Source organism: Molossus molossus, unplaced genomic scaffold (genome assembly GCF_014108415.1).
Source record: "Molossus molossus isolate mMolMol1 unplaced genomic scaffold, mMolMol1.p scaffold_m16_p_38, whole genome shotgun sequence".
In the NCBI taxonomy this organism is placed as follows: domain Eukaryota; kingdom Metazoa; phylum Chordata; class Mammalia; order Chiroptera; family Molossidae; genus Molossus; species Molossus molossus.
Genome location: NW_023425375.1, coordinates 910,255 through 935,613, shown reverse-complemented (window position 1 = coordinate 935,613; position 25,359 = coordinate 910,255). Strand labels below are relative to the sequence as shown.

Here is a 25,359-nt window from a genome sequence, read left to right as displayed (position 1 = left end):
ACCACAATTTTCAGGTGCAGAAACATTCCAATTCAGTTATGGAGCCATAGCCAGCATCATGGCAATGTACCCTGCTCCTCCAGGAAGGAGATACATGTATCATGTGGCCTGCCTAGAGAATGGCAGATATCAAGACAGCACATTAGCAATGAAAAGGACAAAACAAATGTCCCTTGGACCAGTAGCAATGCTTTTTCTAAATGAAATTTATGATAAGGGCCTTCTGGCTTCCTGATATCACCAAGGAGCTTTGAGCTGCTCCTCTGCTGTCTTTTTCCCTCTCTAGAAGGCTCCAAGCTACTGCTTCAGATTCTTTCTCTATGAAATGAGGTTGAAAGGTAGGCTGGGGCCAGATCACACACAGTTTATAAGCTATGTAAGGACAAAGGCCACTGTTCTGAAAACAATGGGAAATCATAGCAAGGTATATGATCAAATCTGGGTCTGAAAATATCACTCTGTTGTGTGGAAAAAAGACAATAGTGAACAGGGTTGACTTTAAGGATGCACAACTACACAGGGCTCTGTCACTCAGAAGGGCCCTGAGCTTAGGGCTTAATGCTCTGGCAGTTACCATCTTGAAATCCTTAATATTATCTTTAAATTTGTTTTGTAAGTGAAGTCTAATGGAACAATGAAGCATGCATCAAGAACTTGGAGCCTCAGCTCATGTGTGGTCTGCCTCCTACCCATCTCCCCTGAATGTGTTCTCAACTCCTGCCTAACAATCACTGTCACCCGCTGCTCTCAGCAGAGATGCAATGTCCATGGGGATTGCAATACGCCATGGGAAAGAACAATGCTTGTCTTAACTTCCCTGCCCCCAGCTGGGGAATGCAGTCTGATGGCTGGCAGAAGGGTAAACTCAGCAGCTGGTAGGTTTCACACAGAAGCAAGTCAAGAAGTGAGGTGCTTTTGTCCCCAAAGTATTCCCATGCCCGAGGAGTGTAACATGAAATAGCAAATAAAGAACCATGTCAGGTTGAGAGAACTGGGAAAGGAAAGTCTTTATATTTTAGTTCCTTTAATAGCATTTTTTCCCTTTTTTTAATTAAGAGGCCCTACATATTCATTTTGCATTGACCCCAGTCATGGTGGAAGAGAGCAACCAATGAAATCCAGAATATAGTGCAGGCCCTTAAACTATTAATAAACCCTTAATGGTGGCTAGCACTTCATCCATCCTTGAGAGCCAAATAAACAACGAAAACAATAATGCTATCCACCATTAAGGGTACCTTTCCTTGTGTCCCATTTTCCCCAAAGTCCCTCTTCTTCTCCTCCCCCAATCCCCAACCTCCCAGTAGACCTCCCCTAGTGTCACATTGGCCAGAAATTAGTTACATGCTTATATATCACCCTCATTGATTGGGGTCTTATGGATGCTGCGAGCCAACCACCATGACCACCACAGCCTTCTCTCAACCAGGACCATAAACATTGTGGGCACCAACTCCTGCCAGACTGTGCAGGGACTGGGGCTCAAAGAGGAGGTAGATCTTTGCCTTGAGGGGCCCACAGAATGGTTCTAGAAGGATCTCTCCAGTGGTTCAGAGGTGATGAGACCAGAAGTTGTAATATTTATGAGAGATGGATGAGGCCCGCATGGGGCAGGCTGAATGTGGGGGAGGATAGATTGATGGGGCATCAGGGAGCTGGAGGAGCAGGACAGAGCTATTTGAGCACCCCTCAGGAAAGGGAAATGCTCTTTGGCTTCCTCCTGTCACCAGCCCCCTGGTGAGAAGAATCCAGTCCCCCAAAACACAGTTTTTTAATTACTCTTCAATTTGCCATACTGTTCTGCATGGTATTTGAAGAATTCAAGAAGGAGTAGGTCCAAGGATTGAATAATGCAAAATTAGTTCTCACAGCCAGCCACCTGGCAGGGCTTAGTGAAGAAGAAAACTTCATTCAACACAAACAGCGCAACAGTTATAAATCATGGCTGTGAAAAAAGCACAGTTGTGAAAACAGCACAGCTGTGAGGCAGCCCTGGGACCAGGCTTTTTTCAGCCAGGCAGTTCTGCTCTGGTGAGAAAATGCAGAGTTTCGGCTCAGCAAGGGAACCAGAATCTTTGGGAGAAAGGGAAAATTTGCTCCAAGTCAGAGGGAAGCTGGCTTATATGGACAAGAGTCCCCACCCCTGTTCCCTGATTGGTCTGTCTGCTTAAATGAGGACTCCAAATCCTCACAGTTTGATTGGCTCAAAGGCACTGTCCTGATTGGTCAGAATAGAGTCACTCTGATTGGTCAGAGCTGTGCAGCTCTGATTGGATGGGCAAAGCCTCAGTCCTATTGGTTACAATAGGATTCCTGGAACTCCTTTATGAGGACTGGCTCAGATGACAGAAACAGTACAGTAAGACAGTCAGTTCAGCACAGGCTTCTCTATGAAGTGCCATTTAGTGCAGAGGCTTCTTTGTGAAGTGCAGTTTGGTGAGAGGCCCCCATGCAGAAATGGCTACTGGTCTCTGCTTTTTAAAATTTGAGCCCAGTTAGCTACCAGGAAACCCTTCTTAGTAGGTCTTTTATTTTCCTCAGGTTTCACAGCTGTCTTCAGTTGCAAGCAACTGCGGTACCTTCAATGCTGAAGATGTTTATTAGCTCAAACTGAAGGACTCTACACGGACATCCCCACTGCTCTGCAATTCTCTCTGATCTCTTAGGTGTCCCCTATCTCTAACCTAATCAATGAGGGTGCTCCATGAGGGTGGACAAGCAGACTCATCCCTACTTGCAACTGGCCCTGAGATCAGGCCCTCACACCTGCATCTTCTGCTTAGTGGGCAGGCCATGGCTCACTTGGGTCTGTGTCTGGGGTTCCAGTCCAGAGCTCTTCTCAAGTTGCCCCAGCACCTGCCCAACTGAACCAGAAACTCCAGTGATGGTTTCAACACTTTCTTCATTCCAAAGATTAAGAATGGCAGATGGGGAAATGGAAGCTCATAGTATAAGATCCCTCAACGACTGAAGGGTGGGGTCCAGACAAAACAGAAAGTGGGCCTCCATCTGGGTTTTCAAACTCCCACCTCTGTGCCTTTATAACACTCTCTCTCTTGGTTCAACTACTTTCTTCTAGCCTGAAGACTCATCTTTAGAGGGGCTTCCTGTCCCAGAAAGTGTCTAATCTGGAGACTGGGGGTGGGAAGAAGGTCAGTGTCCATAAAGTATCAAGCTGTTCTCCCTTGGCCAGTTACCCACTCACCCCACCTCAGTGTCCCTACAGCCCCCAGCACACAGCTATGTCTGCCTTCAGCTTTTTGAAGGCAAGATGTGGATTGGGACACCATGCGTCCAGGGTTTGATGAGTGATAGTAATGTCCTAGTCCTGAGGAAGCCCCTCCCAAATGGTTTTCTCATAAGGGGTGAAGAGTCTGGATTTATGTGCCTGGTCTGAAATGAGGCTGGAGTGGTGAGCAACAGCACCCAGATTCCTGGCCCCTCCTTGCCCACACCCTCAGTGGCTTCAGGCTCCCTAAGTTTATGGCCTCTGAGAATGGCCCAGTGAGGGCATCAGAAAGGGGCAAGTGGAGGAGGGCAGCAGGGTGGCAAGTGGCAGTCAGAGCTGTATAGGGGAACATAGCAGCTCTACTTCCTGTCTGTAAGGGACCTGATGCCTGCCTCCAGCGACACAAACCTTTCTTCACAGACTCATGCTGCCTGCCCACCGTGGCCTGCCTCTCCTGCTGGTCACTGCCTCCCACCTGGGGCTATCATCCCTGCTCAGTCCTGCAGCCTGGACTGAGTCCTCCATCACCATGGGGCTGGTGAGAGGCCGGGCCGGAAACTAGGACCCGCCCTCCCATCACTGAGCACTGCTCCTTCCTCATTTTGCTGCTGATTCTAGCCCAAACAAAACAGACTGAGCCCTTTTCTACCCTCTGGCAGCTCGTCTCTGGCTGTGGGTGCCTTCTGAGGTACTGCAGACAGCACCAGCCAAGTTGGGAGGCCTGGGCCAGCGCAATCAGGACTCTGACAGTGTGCCTGGCTCTTGGACCTCGTTCAGCCCTGTCTGTGGGAGGAGAGAAAAGTTTGTCGTGGCAGCCTGAGGATGATGCCCCAGCTTCAGTTCAGAGATGCCTTTTGGGTGAGTGAAGATTGTCAGGGAGTTGAACAAGTGGAATGGGCCCCAGGGAGGGCAGATTGGCTGAAATTTTCCCAGGACAGTTGATGGGGATGTGGTTTCAAGAGAAGAGAAGTTTTCTCATAAAAATAGTGGTTAATTTTTGGTATTAATTGTGGAGATGACCTGAGCCACCATCCCTTCTGAGTTGGAAGATAAAGGGGTTCCTCAGCCTGGGGTATATCCCCTGTACTCCCAGGATTGATTTTTCCTCCAGGTGACCCTCTCCCCATAGCAGGATCTTTTGAGAAGAATCTAATATGTGGGTGGGAGTTTGGGGAGGCCATGTGAAGCAAAGAAGGGAATGGGTCACAGGTTTGGGAACAAAACAAACTTGAATTTGGATCTTGGTTCTGTTGTTTAAAGGCTGGACAAGTCATTTTACCTCTCTGATCCTCATTTTCCCCATCTACATAGTAGAGATAAATATTAATAATGGGAGGATTAAATAAGGTGATAGAATGTAATAAAGTCTCCAACACCTTGCTGGCATTCAAATGGTAATTTTCTTCCCTCACCCAACCCCCTTTCCTTGCAGCCCTTAAGGACCCTCTGAAGAGGCAGCAGGGCTGGGCAATTCCTTCCTCTCTTTTCTTAAATTCACTGCAAGTATAAATCAAGTCCTTTATGCCATGAGAGAATAGTACCCATCTGGTTTGTGGAGGTTAAATGGCTTGGCCCAGACCACACAGCCTGCAAGGCCAGTTTAGGGCCTGGATCCCCTCAGCTTTTTTCCAGCTGTCCCTCAGCCTTCCCCTCTGTTCCTGAACCTCTGGTTGTCACCAGTGACTCATGGGGAAAAGCTGAGACCTCTGGTTAGAGCTGAGGAATATGACAGTCACAAGCCCCACCCCTCCTTTCAGCCCCGTAGAGGACTCCCTGGCCTTTTGCTCCAGCCAAAAGCCTCTTCTCCCTGGGTCCTTTTCTGGGGCCTAGCGCCTGCATGTAAGTGACCTGCGTCATGCTTACACTGACCTCGCAGTGGGCAGAGGGCTGCCTGGGGAGGGCACTCTGTGACTCTCTGGACCTCTGTTTCCCCATCTCTACAAAGAGGGAGTGAGACCAGCCCAGAGAAGCCAATGGAGACAGACCTGGCTCAGCCCATCCCACACACAGGGCTGGCAGCTGAGGATAACGAAAGGGGGGTGGCTGCAATGGGAGAGGCAAGGAGTGGTGAGTCACCACATCACTGCTCTGACTTGGAGTACAAGATTGGGGAAAGTGGAAAGGCCTAGAAATGCAGGTTGCTCTGTAGTACAGAGCAGGCCAGGAGACCCTGATTGTTTTACTTTCAGGACATCTGTCCCAGGCCAGAGTGCCTGAGCCCACCTTCCATAGGCAGAATCTGGGCAGTAGGGGATGGTGTATGAGGGAGCAGGGTGTTGCAGTAACAACAACAACAGAAGCAGCAGCAAGAAAGCAGCTTCCTGGGTGGCATCCTGCCACACTCTGCACTTGCCCCACCTCTGAGCCACTGTGGGTTTCATGGCCTCCAGGTGCCTCCTGTCCTCCACTGCTGGCTCCCTGGGCCTGACTTGAGGGTTCAGCTTCCTTAGGGAAGGCCAGAGTTGGGAGGGAGAGAAACATGATCAGTGGGATCTTGTCAGATGAGCCTGGGCAGATGCCCCAAAGGTCATTGTCAGCATTATTGCTCCCAGGGCTTTGAATTCTAACACCTCTCCCTGAGCCCTCAGCCCATGAAGCACAACTAACACTCACAAGACCATGTGTCAAGTCACTTATTTACGGCAATGAAATAGATGTTATTCTTATCCATATTACTCAGAGGGAAAAAAATTAAGGCACAAAGAGCTTAAGGAACTTGCCCAAGATCACACAGCTTGGATTGAACCGCAGCAGGCTGGGCTTCAGTGCCTGGGTTCTCAATCAGGGTGCTTCATTATTCTCTATCAACATGGCAAATCATTAAATTTGGGGCCACATTGGTGAAATGGACAGAAAAATTCTGTACTTCCTACCTCTCAAAGAAGTAAGAAGATTAGACAAGGTTGACAGAAATACCTGGAATCTCAATTTACACACATATCTGTAAAACACAAAAGATATATATCTAGCTGCCATGGGGATGTTTAGGGACAGAGATCAACCTACCCCTTTCCCTATTTTCCCCCTATCCCAGCCCAAGGCAATACCATTAAACCCTGCAGCCTGACAGCACACTGAAAATGACTAGACTTTAATAGTGGAAGGAAACCCTAGAACTAGAAAAATCATATCTAATACTAGCATTTCAGTTATCCGGTAACTTCAACTTTCCAAAACACAGATGTCACCAGCCCTGTTTCTGGCACTAGCTCCAAGTAAAAAGAGAAACAAAAGTCATTTTTTAAATTTAGCTTTATTGCAAAAGTATTACAGATGTCCCTTCATTTTCCCCATTGGTCCCCTCCTCCCCACTCCCATGCCCTCCCTCCACTATTATCAGCGTTCATTAGTTATGCATATATGCATATATGTTCTTTGGTTTATCTCTTTGGGCCTTCATACCCCTCTTCCCTCTGAGGTTTGTCAGTCTGTTCCCTGCTTTCATGTCTCTGGATCTATTTAGTTTGTCAGCTTATTTTGTTCATTAGATTCCACAAATAAGTGAGACCATGTGATACTTGTCTTTCTCTGACTGGCTTATTTTGCTTAGCATAATACTCTCCAGGTCCCTCCATGCTGTCTCAAAGGGTAAGAGATCCTTTTTTTTTTTACAGAGGCATAGTATTCCATTGTGTACATGCTTTTTTATCCACTCATCTACTGATGGCCACTTCGGCTTCTTCCAGATCTTATCTGTTGTACATATTGCTGCTATAAACATAGGGGTGTGTATACTCTTTCTGATTGGTTTTTCAGGCTTCTTAGGATCTATTCCTAGTAGCAAGATTACTGGGTCAAATGGCAGTTCCATTTTTAGTTTTTTAAGGAAACACCATATTTTCAATAGTGGCTGCACCAGTCTGCAGTGAGCTAAGGTTTCCTTTTCTCACATCCTCACTAGCAATTGTTGTTGATTTGTTGATGATAGCAATTCTGGCAAGTGTGTGGTGATACCTCATAGTCATTTTAATTTGCATTCTCTGATGATTAGTAACTTTGAGCATTTTTTCATATGTCTCTTGGCCATCTGTATGTACTTTTTGGAGAAGTGTCTCTTCAGGTCCTCAGCCCATTTTTTAACTGGGTTGTTTGTTTTCATTTTGTTGAATTATATGAGTACTTTATATATTTAGGAAATTAAGCCCTTATCTGACATATCATTGGCAAATATGTTTTCCCATACTGTGGGTTCCCTTTTTGTTTGATGCTGGTTTCTTTTGCTGTGCAGAAGGTTTATAGTCCCATTTGTTTGTTTGTTTATTTATTTATTTATTTTGCTTCTCTTGCCCTAGGTGACATATTGGTGAAAATTCTGCTACATAAGATGTCTGAGATTTTTCTGCCTAGATTTTCTTCTAGGATTTTTATGGTTTCATGAGTTACATTTAAGTATTTTATCCATTTTGAGTTTATTCTTGTGTATGGTATAAGTTGGTGGTCTAGTTTTATTTTTTTGCATGTATCTGTACAATTTTCCCAACACCATGTACTGAAAAGACTGTCTTTACTCCACTGTGTGGTCTTGCCTCCTTTGTCAAATATTAATTGAGCATAATGACTTGGGTCGATTTCTGGGTTCTCTATTCTGTTCCAAAACAAAAGTTATTTTTGAGTAGCTAAGAGTTTACACTAAAGCTCATATACTTTACTTACACTGGATGGCCCATAGCTTTTAGTTAGGGCCTATGAACTCCAATTTTACCCACAATCATGTGATCTTTTAACCTATAGATGCAGCAATTAGTTGGGGTCTGCATGGAACCTGATATATAGTTGGTGAATGATAAATATTGATGGACCTGAACTTTCAGAGACAGTTTCACAGATAACTGGTAGCCTGATAGCAAGGGAGGAGACAGAAAATTATAAAAAGCAGACATAATGGCTAAAAAGAGGTGGAAACATTCAGCATAGGAGTAGACCAGTCCTGTCTCTTAGTGGGCTTGTATTTGCAATGTTATCAGTGTAGCCACACAGTAGTCATTTATACCCTGCTTTTATCTGCAGCAAAGCATTCAGATGCAGGCTGCTGCGGGAATGAGTTGGGAGTAGGCTAGCCACACAGGGAGGGAAGGAATAATTTGATTTCGATTATACATACATCATGATAAAGAGCATATGGCTTTGCAGGAAGTGTGAGACTGAGCCTCAGAACAGGTCCTGACAGTGAGACAAGGTTGAGGCTGAGAATACAGATACCTGAGCTGGGAGGGCCTTAGATCTCCTATAACCTGCCTCAGCACCAAGTCAGAGGGGCATAGAAGGCCAGAGAAGGCAGGATGCTTCCCGACTCCTCCCATAAACACAGTTGTTCTCACCAGTGGCTCTGCTCTCAGCACACAACCAAGAAACATCTGTCTGCATCCTCAACACACTGCTGGCAAGTGGGTTATATGCTCAGTCAATGTTTGTAGAATAAATGAATATCTCCACAGTCCCACCTCCCTTCCTGAATGAATTTTCTCCTACATTTCACTTTAGTTATATTCCAGGAATATTTGTTAAGCAGGGTTCTTGACTAGGTGGTTTCAGCTGTACCCCTGAGCCTCACCCCCACATGCAATCCATCTTGTCCTCAAGGAAGCCATCGTCCAGTGCTGAAAACTCAGGTTCCCTGATAGCTGGGATAGGCTGGGTGCACAAGAGGAGCAGGGTTCTGAGCAGCCTTCCCCTTCCATTGTCTTACTCTCTCCCAAACCTATATATCCAATGGCCTTTGCAAAGAAGTCGCTGGATATTGTTTTAAGAGGGAACCTCTAGTCCTGGACCAGGTTTCATTGAGATCCGCATCCTATCCCTCTTGGGGCCATTAAAAGGAAAAGTAAGTCCCGGCGGGTGTGGCTCAATGGATTGAGTATTGACCCAATGACAGAAAAGTCCCAGTTTGATTCCCAGTCAGGGCACATGCCCAGGTTGTGGGCTCGATCCCCAGTAAGGGGCATTCAGCCGATTGACATTTCTCCCTCACATCAATGTTTCTCTCTCTCTCTAAAAAATAAATAAAAACATATTTTAAAAAAGGAAAAATAAAGGCCTGAGGAGGCTGGGCGAGAGATACTACAGTGACTTACCACCACCACCTGACTTTTAGGCAGGAGCCACTAAGGGGAACAGAGAGAATAAGCCTGAACTCTTTCCTCTAATTTGTAGTCACATCTCTCCCCTTTGAAGCTGGTCTCTGGCTTCATCTGGAAACTTCTGTGTCAAGTTGGGAAGATCTGAGGACCCCAACAGACAGAGGATAGAGGAAATTACTACTCCCTGGAGGGGGGGTGTGAATTACCAGGGAGACACACAGGGCTGAAGCTGGGCCCACCCCTACCCCATGTGTCTACCCAGCTGCTGTAGCCTCTTCCCTTTTCCAGTTCTGATATCCCAGTGTTCCCCATTTAGGAGTCTACAGAGAGGGGCCCCATTTTTGGCCTGTCTTAAAGCTCTCTTCTCAGCTCAGGACCTGCCAAACAGTGGCCTTAGGGCCTCATGGAAAATCAGACAGATGTTCACTGGTTACTTGTTCTGTTCTGGACACTTAAAGTTATGAACATACCTTCTAAATAAATAAAACAACAAATATAAGATCCTAAAATGAAAGTAGAAAATAGAGAAAAACAGGAATAAAGCAGCCTTTGTCTCATCACACAGAGACAATTGGTAATATTTTTGCCGTGTTTGTCTAAGATTCTTTTACATAGGTGTGAGTATATTTTCTATGTGATTTTGTATTCCCCCCACACATTTTCTTGCATTTAAAACTTTATTTTTAATCATGGTAAAATACACCTAACATAATATTTACCATCTTGACCACTTTAAATGCACAGTCCAGATGTGTTAAGTACATTCACATTATTGTGCAACCTGTCCCCTCTTTTCAACTTAATTCCATTTTGAACATGTGTGGTCATGATGTGGTTTCCTTGTCTTCAAAAACATTGTTAATGACTGCATAGTCCTCCAGCTTGTGGATCTGGTGGACATGCTATGATTTACTCAATCCTCTATTGTTAGACATTTAGGTTACTGCCAACTATTTACTCTTCTGGACAGTGACATTCTAGGTAGATCTTTGTGTATCAAGGTTTGCATTTGAGGATTACTTCTTTGAGTAGATTCCCAGAAAAGGAGATATTCCTGGGTAAGAAAGTGGGGGGGGGGGTATCTAGCATTTGGCACAAGCAGACCCTTTAGGACCCCTCTGGCTGAACAGGAGCTAGAGGACTGAGATGAAAGGGGCTCTGCTGGGAACCTGTCTGCTCAGACACTGGGAGGACTTACAGTGGGGCAGGTCCTATGGCCTTGAAGGCCAAGGAGGCCAGTGCCTGAGGAGCAATTCCCTCCCAAGCAACAGGGGCTTAGAGGTGAGAGAGGGAGGCCCTGGCTGTTCTACCTTTGCTGCCCCCAACTGCCTTCCCAGTGTCTCCCTGGTCATGGCTGTCAGAAAGAATGACAGACGTTCTCTCTGTACTGGTTGGGAAAGTTCTTCAAGACATAGTGTTTTGTGTAAAAACCACAGAGCCAAACTGTGTGTATCTGGTATTTGATCTGTTATAAAAAGTGGGGGAAATAAGCATTTATATTGGCACAGGTTTGTTTTAACAATGAGAATCTCTGGAATGACACACAGAGAACTAATTAAAGTGATGACATTTAGGGGGAGTGAGAGAAAAAAATTGATGGGGGACAGGGCTGGTAGTCAGTGAGTGCTTTCACTTTTTTATACTGTTTGATTTTTGGACCACATGAATGTATTACTTATTGAAATAATTAAATTAAAAATGAAAAAGAGAACATTTATTTCAAGTTCCATGAAGATTTTTTTCCCCAAGTCCCAGCTACTTAAATCACCCCAGAGGAGTGGCAATAATACCTGTGTGCTGAGTACCTAATATGAGCCAGGTACTGTGACAGTCACTCCACATGTGTCCAAACCCACCTTGCATGGAAAGGTTGTCAGTGTCCTCCCGTCTCTGGCACAAAGGCATGGGCAGGTCAAGGGCTATTCCATAGTCACATGTCCAGGGCAGCATAAGGGTGCCAGTCCCCCAGCCCCACCTCAGGTCTGTTGGGTGCCATTATGCTCTGCCCCTGAATTCAAAGCAATTGGCTAGTTTGGTTTTGGTTCAATTATAACTCCTATGGGATAAAAGGGTGACACTGGTTCCTATTATCTTGGAAGCAGGGTGGTTTTTTTCTCCATTTTCCCTCTAATTTTCTGCAAGTGATCACAGATTATATATGTCATTAAAACAAAAATATTTAAAAACAAAACTAAGCAATTCCTGTTTTCAAGGCCGAGATGGTCATTTTAAGTAAAATCTGTGGTTCAATAGTATTCCTCTTCCACATACTCTGTGCACACTTTGTGGTATGTGATGGCCCTGGGACCTGAGAGCTTGGTGTTCTCATTCCACAGGACATGGCCAACTGTCTGATGGTGATAGTACACTGCAGAGGTTAGTGGTCATGCTTGCTGTGCTTTCACAATGGCTGCAGATGGTCACCTATAGGATTTACTGGCTGCAGTATCCTGGGTCAAGAGCATAACCCACCTTTGATTTTATCTTTGGTGGAAAACAATATCTGCCTCTCAATGACTCTCTTTGCTCTGCAATTCCCAGAAACTCGGGGGCTTTTATTTTCTGTTCCTAACACCTACACACAACTGGGGTAGCCCCGGAAAAGGAGAGGAAGGGCCTTACTTGGGCTTTGAAAGGGTGGGTGAGGACTTGGGAAATGTCAGGAGGACAAGGGGCACTCCAGGTAGAAGGAATGACATGGGCAAAGGTATGGAGGGGGAGTGGGCACAGTGGGTTTGGAAGACAGTTTTCTGGCCCAGAGCAGTTTTCTGGTTCAGGGCAGGAAGGGAAGATCCTAGCTGAATTGTGAAAGGACCTGACCAGACATAGGTGGTGACAGAGATACTGTCTTTTGCCTTTTTGCAACCTCTCCTGGGGTGGATGTTTCCTCTCATGCAAAGGGGCCTGAAGGCTGTAGGTTGTGGGCAGGATGTCCTCCCTCCTCACCCAGAGCCTGACTAATACTATGAACTGCATGATGAAGGAACTTGGTGTGGAAGCTGAAACTGCCATGGCTTCCAGCAAGAGACAGTGATGTCCTGTGCCTTGAGGGCTGCCCACACCAAGGCTCCCCACTGGGATAGATCCAGAGGTCCCTCCTTTACAGGTTCAGTCATTCTCCATTCTCAAGGTTCAGAAGGGAACAGGCTTCTTTGAAGCTTCACCTGGCCCTCACCTACACTTGCCCTGTCTGAACTTCAGTTTCCATATCTGTAGGATGTCAGAGTGATTTTCACCTAAGATAAAAGCTTTGAAGATGAGGAGACTCAGGGCAGTGCTAAAGGGACCACCTTCTGCTGCTCAACATAGAACAGGTCCCATGGGACACATACTTATAATTGGATATGCACTTACAGGGTGAGCCTCATATATGGATCATTTTATTCGCAGAATGCACAGTAAATTCCACTGTTAGAGATCCTCCCCATGACTTCAAGTGACAAGATGCATTTCCAAAAATTGCCCTGTGGTTTTTATTGGTATTCTTATTCCTGTTTTACAGAGAGAAAACCAAGGCTTATAAAGGGGATGTGTGCCTAGGGATGCCAACGATGAACTTTGGGGCTATAGCCTGGCTGCTACCTCCCCAGACCTGGGTCAGAGAGCCCTTAGGGGTTAGTGGGACAGTGTGGTTTTTTGCTGAGGCCTGGAACCCTGAGCAATGAATGACCATACAGGCAGGCGAGTAACAGCCACTTCCGCTAGTGTTGACGTGCCACCTGCTATTGGGCAACAGGAAGTGCTAGCTGGAGCTCCAGTACCAGCCAGGGTGGGGAAGGAGTGACCAGATGGTACTCAGGACTTCCCAGCTGTGGAAATGGAAAAACAGAAGCTGAGCCTTACTGGGGATAAAAAGAGGGGGTGATTAACTGAGGCAGGAGAGTGCTTGACATGTTCAAGAGACATTAAAGAGGCCTGTGTGACTGGGGCAGAGTGATGAACTGGAGAGTAATTAGAGATCATATCAGAAATGTAACAGGGAGTCAGATGTTGTAGGACTGTAGTTCTCCAGTGTTTCCAAAGTGCAGCTAGGATTGAGAACCATTGGTGTAGATAACAGTGGTGATGCTGGACACACTGTCATTGCTAAGAAGCAGATATCTATCTGGCTTTTACCATTTACATGTCCTCATTTTACTTCCTTGTGAATTGAGTAAAGAATAGAGATTTGTTTTGTTTTTAAACTTATAACATTATACAATTACTTTTTATTATAGTAAATATACATAACATAAAATTTATCATTTTAATCATTTTTAAGTGTAAAATTCAGTGGCATGAAGTACATTTACAGTGTTGTATAAGCATCACCACTATCTATTTCCGGAATGTTTCATCATCCCAAACAGAAATTCTGCACCCACTAAATAATAATTCCTCATCTCCCTCCCCATATCTCCTACTTCTTTCTACTTTCTGTCTCTGTGAATTTGCCTAAGTAGGAACCTCATATAAGTAGAATCATATAATAATTGTCCTTTTGTGTCTGGTTTACTTCTCTTAGCATAATTCTTTTAGGTTCATTCTTGTTTTAGCATGTGTCAGAATTTCATTTTTTTTTATGGATGAACAATATTTACTCACCTTGCTGAGCCTCAGTTACTCATCTGTAACATGGAACAAAAACAGCACAGTCAATATTACAAGGTTCTCTGAGAATTAGAGTTGATAAGATATCAAGAGCACTGTGCACATCCTAGCCAGTTCCTTTCCCTGAACTTGGAACCAGCCCTGGCTCCAGCTAAACTCCTGGGCAAGTCCCACACCTTTTCCTTCCTGACTCAGGGCTCTTCTCCCGCTGACCTCAGGCCACAACTTTAGCCCCCTCAGATTTCTCATTGCTGCCTTTCCAAAGAGCTTACAGCTCTGAGCATCAAATTTCCAGGCTTCTAAACCTCAGGGACTTATTCCCATCTCCAGGCCTCTACTTGGACTTGTGCTTACCTCCAACCTTTGCCCCTCTTTGTTCTAAGTTTTCTGTACATTTTGGTTTCATAAAGCAGGAGGAGGAAGTGGGGGATTGAGCTTGGCCTTTAAGACTTAAGATGGTGGAGGGGAAGTAGACAGTCATCACAGATTGGGGGAAGGGGACTGTGATAGTGGAGACCTTTCCTTCCTGATAATGGAGGAGGCCTATTTAAAAAAACGAAGCTTTCGCCCAGCTGGTGTGGCTCAGTGGTTGAGCATTGACTCATGCACCAAGAGGTCACTGGTTCGATTCCCGGTCAGGGCACATGCCCAGGTTGTGGGTCAAATCCCCAGTGGGGGGCATGCAGGAGGAGGCCAATCAATGTTCTCTTATTGATGTTTCTCTCTCTCTCCCTTCCCCTTTCTCTCTAAAATCAATAAAGAAAAAAAAATTTTTTTTTAAAGAAGAAAGCTTTCAAGCCAGACAGACCTTGGTTGAAAGCCAAGTACACCCATACGATTGCTGTTTTATCCTGGACAAATTACATAACCTCTCTCATCCTCATTGTCCTCAAACAATAGCATGCTTTGGTCAATATTGCTGAGATAAGAGGCATCAGATGTACACAGTAGGTCCTCTTCTGGTGCTTGTGTTGCTCACCCCAACCTCACCCAGGTATGTGGGATTCCTGGGAGGCCCTGAAAGTTCACAGAGCTTTGATAGGACCTCCAGAAGCTGCAAAGTGACTATCAAACACAGGCTTGTAGGCTCCCCAGCATGTTGGAGCCCTGTGAGTACCCAAGCCGAGGGACCGCAGATGTGTTAGGGGCCCACCCAGCTGGGCTGCTCGGCTACTCTGATGAGGAGCCCTGGGAGGCCTTATAGGGCCATCTGTCAGACTGGGAGTCAATGGAAATATATTTCTAATCTCAAACTCTTGTCAGCCTTGCTAATCCCAGAATAGCTCATCTAACCACATTTGACCTGCTTTGGTTCTTCAAAAGTAAATGTCTGTCTGCTTTCTCAGCTCTCTTCCTGTGACACCTATCTTGAACCATCTTAGAAAAGCTACAAATCACCTCACATTTATCTGCTTATGCATGGCCCCCTCAAATCCTTGGGTCAGGGGACACCTAGACCCAAAACATCTAGTACAAACAGGTTCTCTCTGCAGAATCTTCATCCTGCTCACAGACCACTAGTGAGGGGGCTCTCTACCTATCAAAGTAGCTTGCCTTGCATTCCATAACTGGGATCACTTTGGCTCTTGGAAAACCCTTTCCTTGTATTGATCTGGAGTTGGCCTCTCTCTCTTCCCCCCTACTCCCCAAGTCCTGGCTAGGACTCTGAGGACACCAACCACAGACATCCCCTCTGTTTCTGATGGCCCTACAAAAGTCTGCTGGTGACATCATTCATCAAGGGTTCCTCAAAGGCTTTAGTCTGGGATCCTCTTTTAACCCACCCCTCCTTCTGAAATACTCTGGGTAAGCAATCGGCTTGCCTACCATCCATCCATCCTTCCATCCCAGCCATATCTGTGTTTGGTTCTTTGCCTTCCTCAGTTGGCTGAACAACAGTGAAGATGAACCCCACTGTGGGGTAATAGGTGAGGGGCAGTGAAAAGAACCTGGCTGCGACTCACTGACTTATTCTCTCAGAGCCTCAGTTTCCATATTTGTATGACTATTATAAGAAGTAAAGGGAATTGGTCTGGTTTATTTAAAGGTACTGGGTAATGAGTCTTTGAATCTGCAAGCAAATGGTCTGGTCACCTATATGGGGCACCTCAAGAGCCAACAGTCATAAAGCCATTTTGTCTCAAGAGTCTTCCTGAAGCACTTTACTCAGTTCTTTGCTCAACTTGTTGGCTGAGCACTGCTGTGCAGACTCTGGGCACTAGGACCCAGCAGAGAACCAGACAAGTCCATTCTGTCTTCATGGATCTGCCTTCTGGAGAGTTCAGTGCTGACTACCTCAAGTTTCCTAACAATCCTAATGATTTGTTTTCACGAGAAATCCACAGAAGACAAGCAACAGTAAACTAGTTGCTAGCTGCAGAAGTCCCTAATGTTAAGCTGGTGTGAGAGGCGAAAGGGCAAAGCCAGCACAGCTCTAAACTGCTCCTCACGATTGTTCAGAATTGTCCCCATCTTCTGGAGCTTCTGAGATGAGAGGAAAGAGGCTAGTCTCCCTGTTCTGTCTCCCCTTACACCAAGAAAAATGATTTTGTTAAAAAAGGTTTAAAAAATGAAGAGCCTATCAATCCAAGAGCATGTCAGACATTAGAATGGTTAGCACTTTACAAAACGGTTTTTGAACTTGGTAAGGTGAAAGCAGGAAACAATTTTCCTTTCTTCTACCTTCCAAAACCATTATTAGATTTCTCTTCCCCACCCCTGGGCATGTGTTAGAGCTTTTCTAGTCTTTTTCAGATATAACTTACTCCAGCTCGACAAACTAAGATCATAATTTCATTCTCATTCAGTTTAAAGCTTCAAACTGGTTTGAAGCATATGATGGGAAAAGAGAACAGGATCCATTTCCTCACTTGCCATGTTCTACCCATACCCACTACCAGCTGCTTCTGGCATCTCTATGGACAGGAAGGGCATGGGTCAGGACGTTTAAAGGGTAAAATGTCTTATTTCCCTGGTGCTGTTGCAGCTGGTAACAGTGTGGCAGGTGGTAGATGCCCACAGATTAGCTTTCCCTCTCCTGGGCACCTCGGCAGGTTTTGCCATCCCTACCCCCTGGAGCACCCCTCTGCAGTATTTGTCTATTTCTGCTACTGCCTGCCTCTGACTCCTCCCAGTTGTATCCAACAGATCACTCCACACAGCTTCTTTGGTGCCTCCTCTCCCCCGTTAGACGGTTCTCAAGGGTAGAGAGTTACAAGGATGCTCTTCCCAGTTACCTTCCACAGCCCCCACTTAGTTCCCAGTTGAAATATCAGTGTCAATTCTTGGACAGGCCAACTACTCCCACCCCAGCCTCATTCTTCTCTCAGCCCCCAGGCAGCTCCAGCCCATCTCCTGATTTATCTAGGTAAAACACCACCACTGGTCATCATGGCTTCCAAAACCAGCATACATACATCAACCTCACTGCTGGAAGGTCAATTGAAGGTCACTTCTTCCCCTTATACCCATTTCACAGTGAGGAAGGCCCAGAGAGAGCAAAGGACTTTACCAAGGCTACCCAGCTTATTCCTAGTTGATGGGAACTGAGACCAAATCCCAGTCCTCTTTCTCCAAGGTTAGAGGTTTAGCTGATGTACTTTATATTCTGAAATTCCACATAAAGGAGCATTTGAAAAATATTCTTCAGCCTTTTAAATGAACCGTCTGGTGGGGAATGGTGTGTGTGGGCTGTGGTAGGGAGATTACGCCATTTTTCCAGCCTGGCCACAGTGGAGGAAGGTTCTATCTGGTGGGGGTGGTGGAGCAGGCAGCGACAGGGCAGGGCATGGGGACCTACCACTTGCAGAACAGCCACTAAGCTTGAGCCTTTGCAGAGAGGTGAGGGAATGGGAGGTTAAGAACCAAGATCTTGGTCTGGGAGAGCAGGGTTCAAATCTCAACCATACCCTGCAGGTCATGTTAGGTAACCTCTCTGCATTCCATTGTCCTCAGCTATTAAATGGGAGTAATCATCTTTAGCCCAGTACCTATTTCAGGGCAAGTTCTGATCACTATTCCCACCTATACACATGATTTCATTGGCTTCTCAGATCAACCCTACGTGGTGGGAACTATCTGGCCCATTTTTATAAGGAGGGAAGTAGAATTGAGAACAACCAGGATCACAGGATAGGATGTGATTTCATATCTAGTCTAATGAACTCTGTCCAGTCTCTCAGGCAAGACCTGGGCACCCTCCCTGACTTGGCAGCCACAGTTTTTCCTGATAGGGCTGTGCAATAGAGAGGTGAATGTCAGGGCCAGGAGAGAGGTTGGCCTCTGCCCCCACTTTCTCAATGAGGAAACCAGGTTCCAAGAAGGGAAGTGGTTTACACAAGGCCCTGGTCCCTGCAGCCACCAAGAGTGATATGGGCAGGAAAAGAAGGAAGTGGTGGTGGGTACACAAAATGCTTCTCTATTGATCAAGTAGGGCCATGGCAGGGCCACAGCCAGCTCTCAGGCTGGGACAATGGCTCACACTGAGATCCACCCAGAGTGGGAAGCAGGTGGGTTGTTCCTGGGCAGAACAGCAACTCAGGCCTTCTCCACACTGTCTAAAGGCTGAGGCAGGAATATGCTTTCTCTTGCCCAGAGCTTTCCTGAGTACCTCCTCCTGGAGCCTCAAGAGATAGCAGGAAGCCCCAGTCTGGTCCCTCCATGGGGAAAGTGAGGCCCAGAGTGGCCACACAGCATAGATGGCAAGGCCTGCAATCTCACATGTGGTTTGAGCAAGCCTCTCAAAAGAGGGAACCGCATCTATTGTCCACCCAGCACCCTACCCCAGGGTGGGTTACCCTAGGTGCCACATTGTGGGGCTTCTGGCTGCTTGCTGGTTGTCAGTACTTAGTCTGCAGAGCCAGCACAGTCCTTCTTCAAGGCAGCATTCCTCAAATGAATGATAGCCTGAAGTACAGCTTTGATTTGAGATGGAGAGAATGTAAATAATCATTTTCAAAAGTTATTTAAAAATATATTTTTTTATGTTTCAAAAAATTTAAAAACAGCTAATGGATGTCTAGTGAATGACTGGTGTGGGTACGCAGCTTTGGAAACAGCCAGCATGCGTTTGTATCTCAAATTCTGACCTTTACCAGGTTAGTGACTTTGGGCAGTCACCTCTTATCTTTGGGCCTCCTTGTCACCATCCTTACTTTCCTGGGTGTGTGTTTTCAATTAGATAATGGCTGTAATGTTCTTGGTGCAGTGTGTGGCAGGTGGACTCCACAAATGGAATTCACAAAGGGAAAAGATCCTGACAGTTTTCAGGTGACAGAGGTGGTGGGTGCACAGAAAGAGGTGAGAGACCCTCCTTTTGGTAGCTTTGGCATTGTGGAAATGTCAACCTGAGTCCTTAAATGAGGGGACCAGCAGGGAGCTCTTGTTTAGACGGTGAAGCTGAATGAGTTGCAGAAAGAGAAAGTTGGGGTGGGCTCTGGAAGGGGTGATCTGGTGCTGGGTCTTGTATTGTGGACCTGGAAAACCAACTGATTAACTGAGTGAATGATTGATTCATTCATTTCCTCAATGATGTGCTGCCCAGCTCTGAGCAATGAATCAGAACTCACTCCCTGGGGGAGGTGGATGGAGTGAGGGTGCAGTCTAGGGGACGTTGCAGCTCCTGGGCAGTCAGGCACTTCCTCAGAACAGGCTAGTCACTTGTAACAGTAGCACATTCACTGCAGCTCCTGCTAGCATCACCGTGGCTCTGAGCAGAGGATGAACAAAACTCTTGAGCCTGTAGCACTTTGGGGACATGAGCTCCTAGGGACCCAGCCTGCAGGGCCCCTTGGTGCCTTCTGCCTCCTCCAGAACAGCCAACATAGGTTTGATTTTGCTTTTCTTTCTACTCTGGAATTAAGGACAGAGGGGTTCCTCTGGAGAGTCAAGTTGGTCATGGGACTGGCAAGGAAGAGTGTCCTGCTATAGGGCTGGACCCTAGTCAGTTCCCCGCTCAGCTCCATGTCATCTCTCCCAGAGATATCATGGAGCAAGAACAGGTCCCCTTGTCCCATCTCTGCCTGTGTGACCTCAACCATACCCTTCCTTTCTTTGTACCTCAGTTTCCCCAAAGGACTGAGGGACACTAGACAAGTTGCCTCTCTTCTGGTGATCTGTGGAATTTAGACCTGGATGCCGGTGTCCAGCTTAAAGTGACCTCCTCATGGGGAGAGGAAAGGAGGCCTCCAGATTCATTTTCCTTCTACCCTTTGGGTCCAGAGGAAAGGCAGAGACTGGGGGGTAGGAAGCTATTATCTGCTGGCTTTTTAGTGAGCAAATGACTACCCATGAAAGCCACAGAAATAAAAGTCTAGCCCAGCCTAGCCCAGAAAAATTAGTCTGGACATTGAAGCTGTCTCTGGCCCCAGAACAGGACTGCAGTAGATTTAGGGGAACAACTTCTTTCAGGTGGGGCCCTGAGTAACCAATCAGGGCACAGACACCCTTCTTGACACCCTGTGGGCAGTAGAACCTGGGCTTATGGAATTTCTGGGAATGCTTCTGGAAGGATGAGCTTGGTGTCCCAAGTGTGCTACAGATGTAAAGATACTACTATTCTGAGTTGCTGAGGGTGGGCTGGGTCTGACATGGGGCCAGTTGAGGTAATTGGTGGCATCTCTGCCCTTTCCTACCACATCTGACTCTCCTCAGGAGCACCATCAGCTTTGACTTTAAGACAGTTAGACTTGCTACCCCCAAGTGTGTGTGTGGCCTTATGAAAACTTTCCTGATCCTCTGAGCTCTGAGAGATGGGGCTATGGTGTGTGAGATCAAAGAAATGGAACTCTTTCCCCCAGTCTCTGAGGCTATTTTGGGGTCTGAGAAAAGAAAACACTAGGTGCTGAATCTCATACTTACACATCTGAGATAATAGGGTTATTGAAACAGTGACAGGAGTGAGCAGTGTAGGGGACCCTATAAAGGCTGTCATCACGGGATCTTGGTGGTAGCCCTTCCCATGGCTGTCTTGTGTTGAGGAGTTGATGTCTCCTGGACTGTAAGCTTTGGTGCAGGTAGGTCTCACTTATGCACCTGGCACCTCCACATATGAGGGAGGGACCTCCTGTGTGCCTATGTGAAACCAGGTACTGAATCTTAAGAGCGTTCCTTTGAATGAGGGAGATGGAGGCAGATGGGTTGTTGTCAGAGGGGGTACTTGCCAGGCTGTGCTCCCCACCCAGCACTGCCCAGTGTAGCCCTCAAACATCCTTCTGTTCTGTTTGACAGTGCAGGGACTTTATGGCCCACACGGGATATGAGGTGCTGCTGCAGCGGCTGCTGGATGGCAGGAAGATGTGCAAGGACATGGAGGAGATGCTGAGGCAGAGGTGAGCATCGACAGGGTGGGTAAGGGCTGGTGAGGGAGGGAGGCAACCCTCCACCCAACTCTGGAAAATGTCTGAGGCTGCCCATCCCAGCCAAGCTGCTGTCAGGGCAGAGGGGTTGGGGGTGGGGGAACTGGATAAAAAAAGGTGAAGAGATCAACCAAAGAATATATAAGCATAGCCCATGGACACAAACAACAGTGTGGTGAAGGCCAAGGTGGGGGAAAGGGAGCTGGAAGTGAACAGAGGGAAGAAAATGGGGGAACATCTTTAATAGTGTCAACAATAAAAATAGAAAAAAATAACCCTTTTTTCCCTGATATTGAAAATAATATGGGTTACATTAAAAAATATTCAGAAACTTGGGCCAGTTTTCTTATAAAGTATTGCCTTTTCCTGTATTATTTTATAGAACACTTCATACATGAAAGTTATTTTCCTTTTTTTTTAAAAAAAGTCACGAGTGTGGGTCTTCTATGTTTCCCCAGATGTTGGCCTTTCCTAAGTGAGCAAATAATATGCAGTACCTTCAAAAGTACATGCATTTGGCCAGCATTTATTTATTTGTTTATTTATTTATCCTCACCTGAGGACATTTTCCCATTTTTTTGTTCAGATAGAGTGGGAGGAAAAGAGAGAGAGAGAGAAACATCAACGTGAAAGGGACACATCGAGTGGTTGCCACCCACACGACCAACCAGGGTCAGGGACAAACTGCAACCGAGGTATGTGCCCTTGGGAACAGAACCTGGGTCCTCTGGACCACAGGCCAACACTCTAACCGCTGAGCCAAACCAGCCAGGGCTGGCCAGCATTTATTAGAGAAAGAAGCCTATAGGGCCAGCCTGCTCCTAGATGCTGAGAGGACGACTTTCCAGGTTCTGTTACAGACTTTCAAGGGACCTGCAGACATTTGAGGAAGTCATGGCCAGCAGAACTGGAGTAGATGCAGTGCCCACGCTTTGTTCTTGCAGGGCCCAAGCAGAGGAGCGGTACGGGAAGGAGCTGGTGCAGATTGCCCGGAAAGCAGGTGGCCAGACAGAGATCAAGTAAGAGGTCCCAGGCCCTGGGCTTCCTCCTTTGCCAGGCACTTTCTGGGCATTTAGACAGGGTTTAGGATGAATTGGGGAGGGCCAGGGAGGGTCTGAATGGCTCCCAGGACAGGGGTGCCTGGAGGACAACTCTCCTGGGTATTGAGAGGTCAGGTTCTATGTATGGGAGAAAAATCTAGTGGGCTGAGTGACGGGAAGGCTCAGGTCAGGGGGGCAGGGGCCATCAGTCCTCAGGCACTTGTAGCACAGCCTATACAACCTGGGCAGCCTCCCCCAAAGTCCTGAGAGCCCTTAGGGTCACCCCCAGGTGACAGGCCTTTAACTCGCTGCCAACTCCTCTGCAGTGTAGGCTTGGCCTAGGCTGCAAGGTAAGGACACACCTAGTACCAGTTCCTCACCTACCAGCTGTATGATCCTGGTCTGGGCACTGACACTCTCTGTGCCTACATTTTCTCATCAGTGAGGCAGGATAATAATTCAACCTTCATCAAAAAATTAAAGGTGTCCAGGGTCTCAGGTCAGGCCTGGCTAGGAGGAGGGGCAATAAAGGTAGCTGCTGCTGTGAAGCAGCCAGGCTTTTCCAGCCCTGAGGCCTGGGTCTCTGTGTGTAGACTGCTGGGCAGGGGAGAGTGATGATCTGAGGATGACTGAAGGAGAAATTTCTAACATTGGAGTTAAGGGGCTGCCTTGGGAAGGTGTGGACTCTCCTTTTGGGTGAGGACTGAGCCAGCCTGAAAGACAACAAAGTGTTGGACTCCATGTTCTACAATGGCTCTGATGAGTCCTTCCTCTCCTACCCAGGAGCCCCAAAACCTGATCCTAGCCTGCATCTTCCATAAGAACCCCTGATTCTTGCCCCTGCTCCCTGAAATGAAGTGTCTGGCTCTGCCCAAGGAAAGTGGCCCCCAAACCTGTCAGCTCCAGAGCTTGGAACCAGGTCCCCTCATTGCAGTGCCCTGAATACTCTTTGGGGGACCCTAGAGATCCAGGGGACCCTAGAAATCCAGGGGATCCTAGTTGGTTCCTGCTTCCTACTGGATCCAGAGAAAACATGGGAAGATCTAAAGGAGGGTTTTTAATTGGTATGAGCCAGGGGAGATGAATGCTCAGTTCATGCATTGGACCAAAAAGCATGAACGCAAAGTAAGAATTCATGAGCTCTGGTCTTTTGTGAGCTGTGTGACTATGAGCAAGTTGCTTAATGAGTTTTGTTATCTGCCCACTCCAGTGGGCTATTGTGAAGATCAACAGGAACATGGGCTGAGGGCCTTGCAGGGGCAGAACCAAGATCAACAGGCTGGGCACAGAAGGCCCAGGACATGGTGAGGAATGAATGCAGTCTGTGGGGCCCTTCTTTGTCTGCCCCAGTTAAGGTAGCATGACCAGGGAGGAGTCTCTTCCTGCTCCCTGGCCTCCTAAGCCAGCTGTAAAAGGAAAATTTTCCCTGAAAGAAAGATTACCTTCTGCGAGGAGTTGGAGAGGGTACTCTGGGCAGGGTCCTAATAGGAGCCCAGGATAAGGAGTTGTGAGTCACAGGGAACTTAAAACAGGGAAGAAGAAGCCACTAAGGAAGAGCATAAAATGGGGGTGGAGTCAGGGGATAGTGGGAAGGATGGGGAGGTACACAGTGTCTTGTCTGGTTTTTAGAACTATGAAATGTCCAGGGCAATGTTCTGGGCAGCCCCAATCCCCTGTGTGGTCATAGGAGGTTAAGTGGGGAAAGATCTGCCCTGCCCTATATACTGTGTAACCCTGGTATGGTCATTTCCCCCTCTCTGAGTCCTGGGTCCTAGACTATGAAAGAGGACAGTCACCCTCAAGATTTGCTCTGGGCAATCACAATGTCTAGCAGGGAGCAGCAACCCACAGGGATGCTTAATAAACCAGGGGTCTTTACAATTTCAAAGGCATGTCCACAAGTCAGATAACTGTGGTCACTCTCTTAGTTTGTTGCTGAGAAGCCTGACTGGGCAGTCTCGACCATTTCCTTTGGGGCCCAGCCTCTTCCTGGCCCAGAATACTGGAAACTGTGAGCCCCTACAGGGGCAGCCTTCATCCAGCATGGGAGCCCCAGGCAGGGCAGGGAGCAGGGTCTGGGTCTGTCTTCTTGTCCACTGAGAGAAGCTGGAGCCTGGGCTGGGTGTGCCTAACCTGCAGCAGGAGAGGCAGAAACAAAACCCGCAGGGGCCTCTACAGCCCAGTCATGGAGATTCCAGAGCAGGCTGGGAGTAGTGTTGGGCAAACCAGCAATGCCTCAAGCTCCCCATCAATTTCAGGTGACCAGAGGAGCAGGGCAGAGCAGTGTGGACTGGGGAGAAACTTCCTGGAAGATGCAGAGATGTACAGGAGGCACCTTTCTGCCAAAGGACTGGCATGAACAAAAGCTGGAGGTGGGAAAGTGCAGGGCACATTCAGAACCAGTGAATGAGAGAGGCAGGAGTGGAATCATCTCAGCTCACTGACTCCCTTAAAGTCATGTGCCATGCAGCTCCCAGCATACAATAGGTTCTTAGTAAGTGTTACTATTGATGGCATATACTAGGGTTAGTGAGACCATTTAGTTATTCCTTTCTCTAACTGTGGACCAAGTACCCATCGCCCATCCATTTATTCAGCAAGCATGTATGGAGCACCTACTACGTGCCATGCCCTACACTGAGTCTAGGGGATTCAAAATTTTTTAAATAAATAAATAAATAAATAAAGGGCTCTACCATCCCAAAGCCAGAGTCTAGCACACTGAGGGTGACTTTATCCTCCCTCCCTCCCTCTTATGCCTATCTCCTCCAGGAAGCTCTCCCAGACACTCTAGCTTTATCTAACTGTTAGGGTCTTGGCTTAGACCAGTTCACCCCATTCCCACACCAACCTGGAGGGTTCTTCGTGGGAAGAATGAATGACAGTCTGGGTTGTCACTTGTGGACACTTGTGGGATATATTTGGGGTTGGCCCTCTGGGGAAGGTGGCCTGACAGTTTAGTGTAGGGGCTGGGAGCTCCCCCTAGCAGGGGAAGGGCCCTGCAGGAGGAGGTGCCAGCCCCCCATGGCCAAGATCCCCTGGTCCCACAGGATGCTCATTCTCAGCCC

The 25,359-nt window shown here is 47.1% G+C and overlaps 1 protein-coding gene across 5 annotated transcripts in view; it reads left to right on the top strand.

Moving 5' to 3' along the window:
- Positions 1 to 3,672: 3,672 nt before the first annotated feature.
- The window catches only part of PSTPIP1 (proline-serine-threonine phosphatase interacting protein 1), a 41,871-nt gene continuing 20,184 nt past the window's right edge, over positions 3,673 to 25,359 (top strand). For 3 of the 5 annotated variants that reach the window (XM_036281547.1, XM_036281548.1, XM_036281551.1), the window contains exons 1-3: positions 3,673 to 4,087; positions 21,124 to 21,224; positions 22,196 to 22,270. In XM_036281547.1, coding sequence (XP_036137440.1) covers positions 4,052 to 4,087; positions 21,124 to 21,224; positions 22,196 to 22,270 — 212 coding nt within the window. In that variant the 5' untranslated portion in view covers positions 3,673 to 4,051. Of the gene's footprint in view, positions 4,088 to 21,123; positions 21,225 to 22,195; positions 22,271 to 24,549; positions 24,664 to 25,359 lie in introns of those variants that run through there. The other 2 variants (XM_036281546.1, XM_036281549.1) reach the window with 2 other exon arrangements.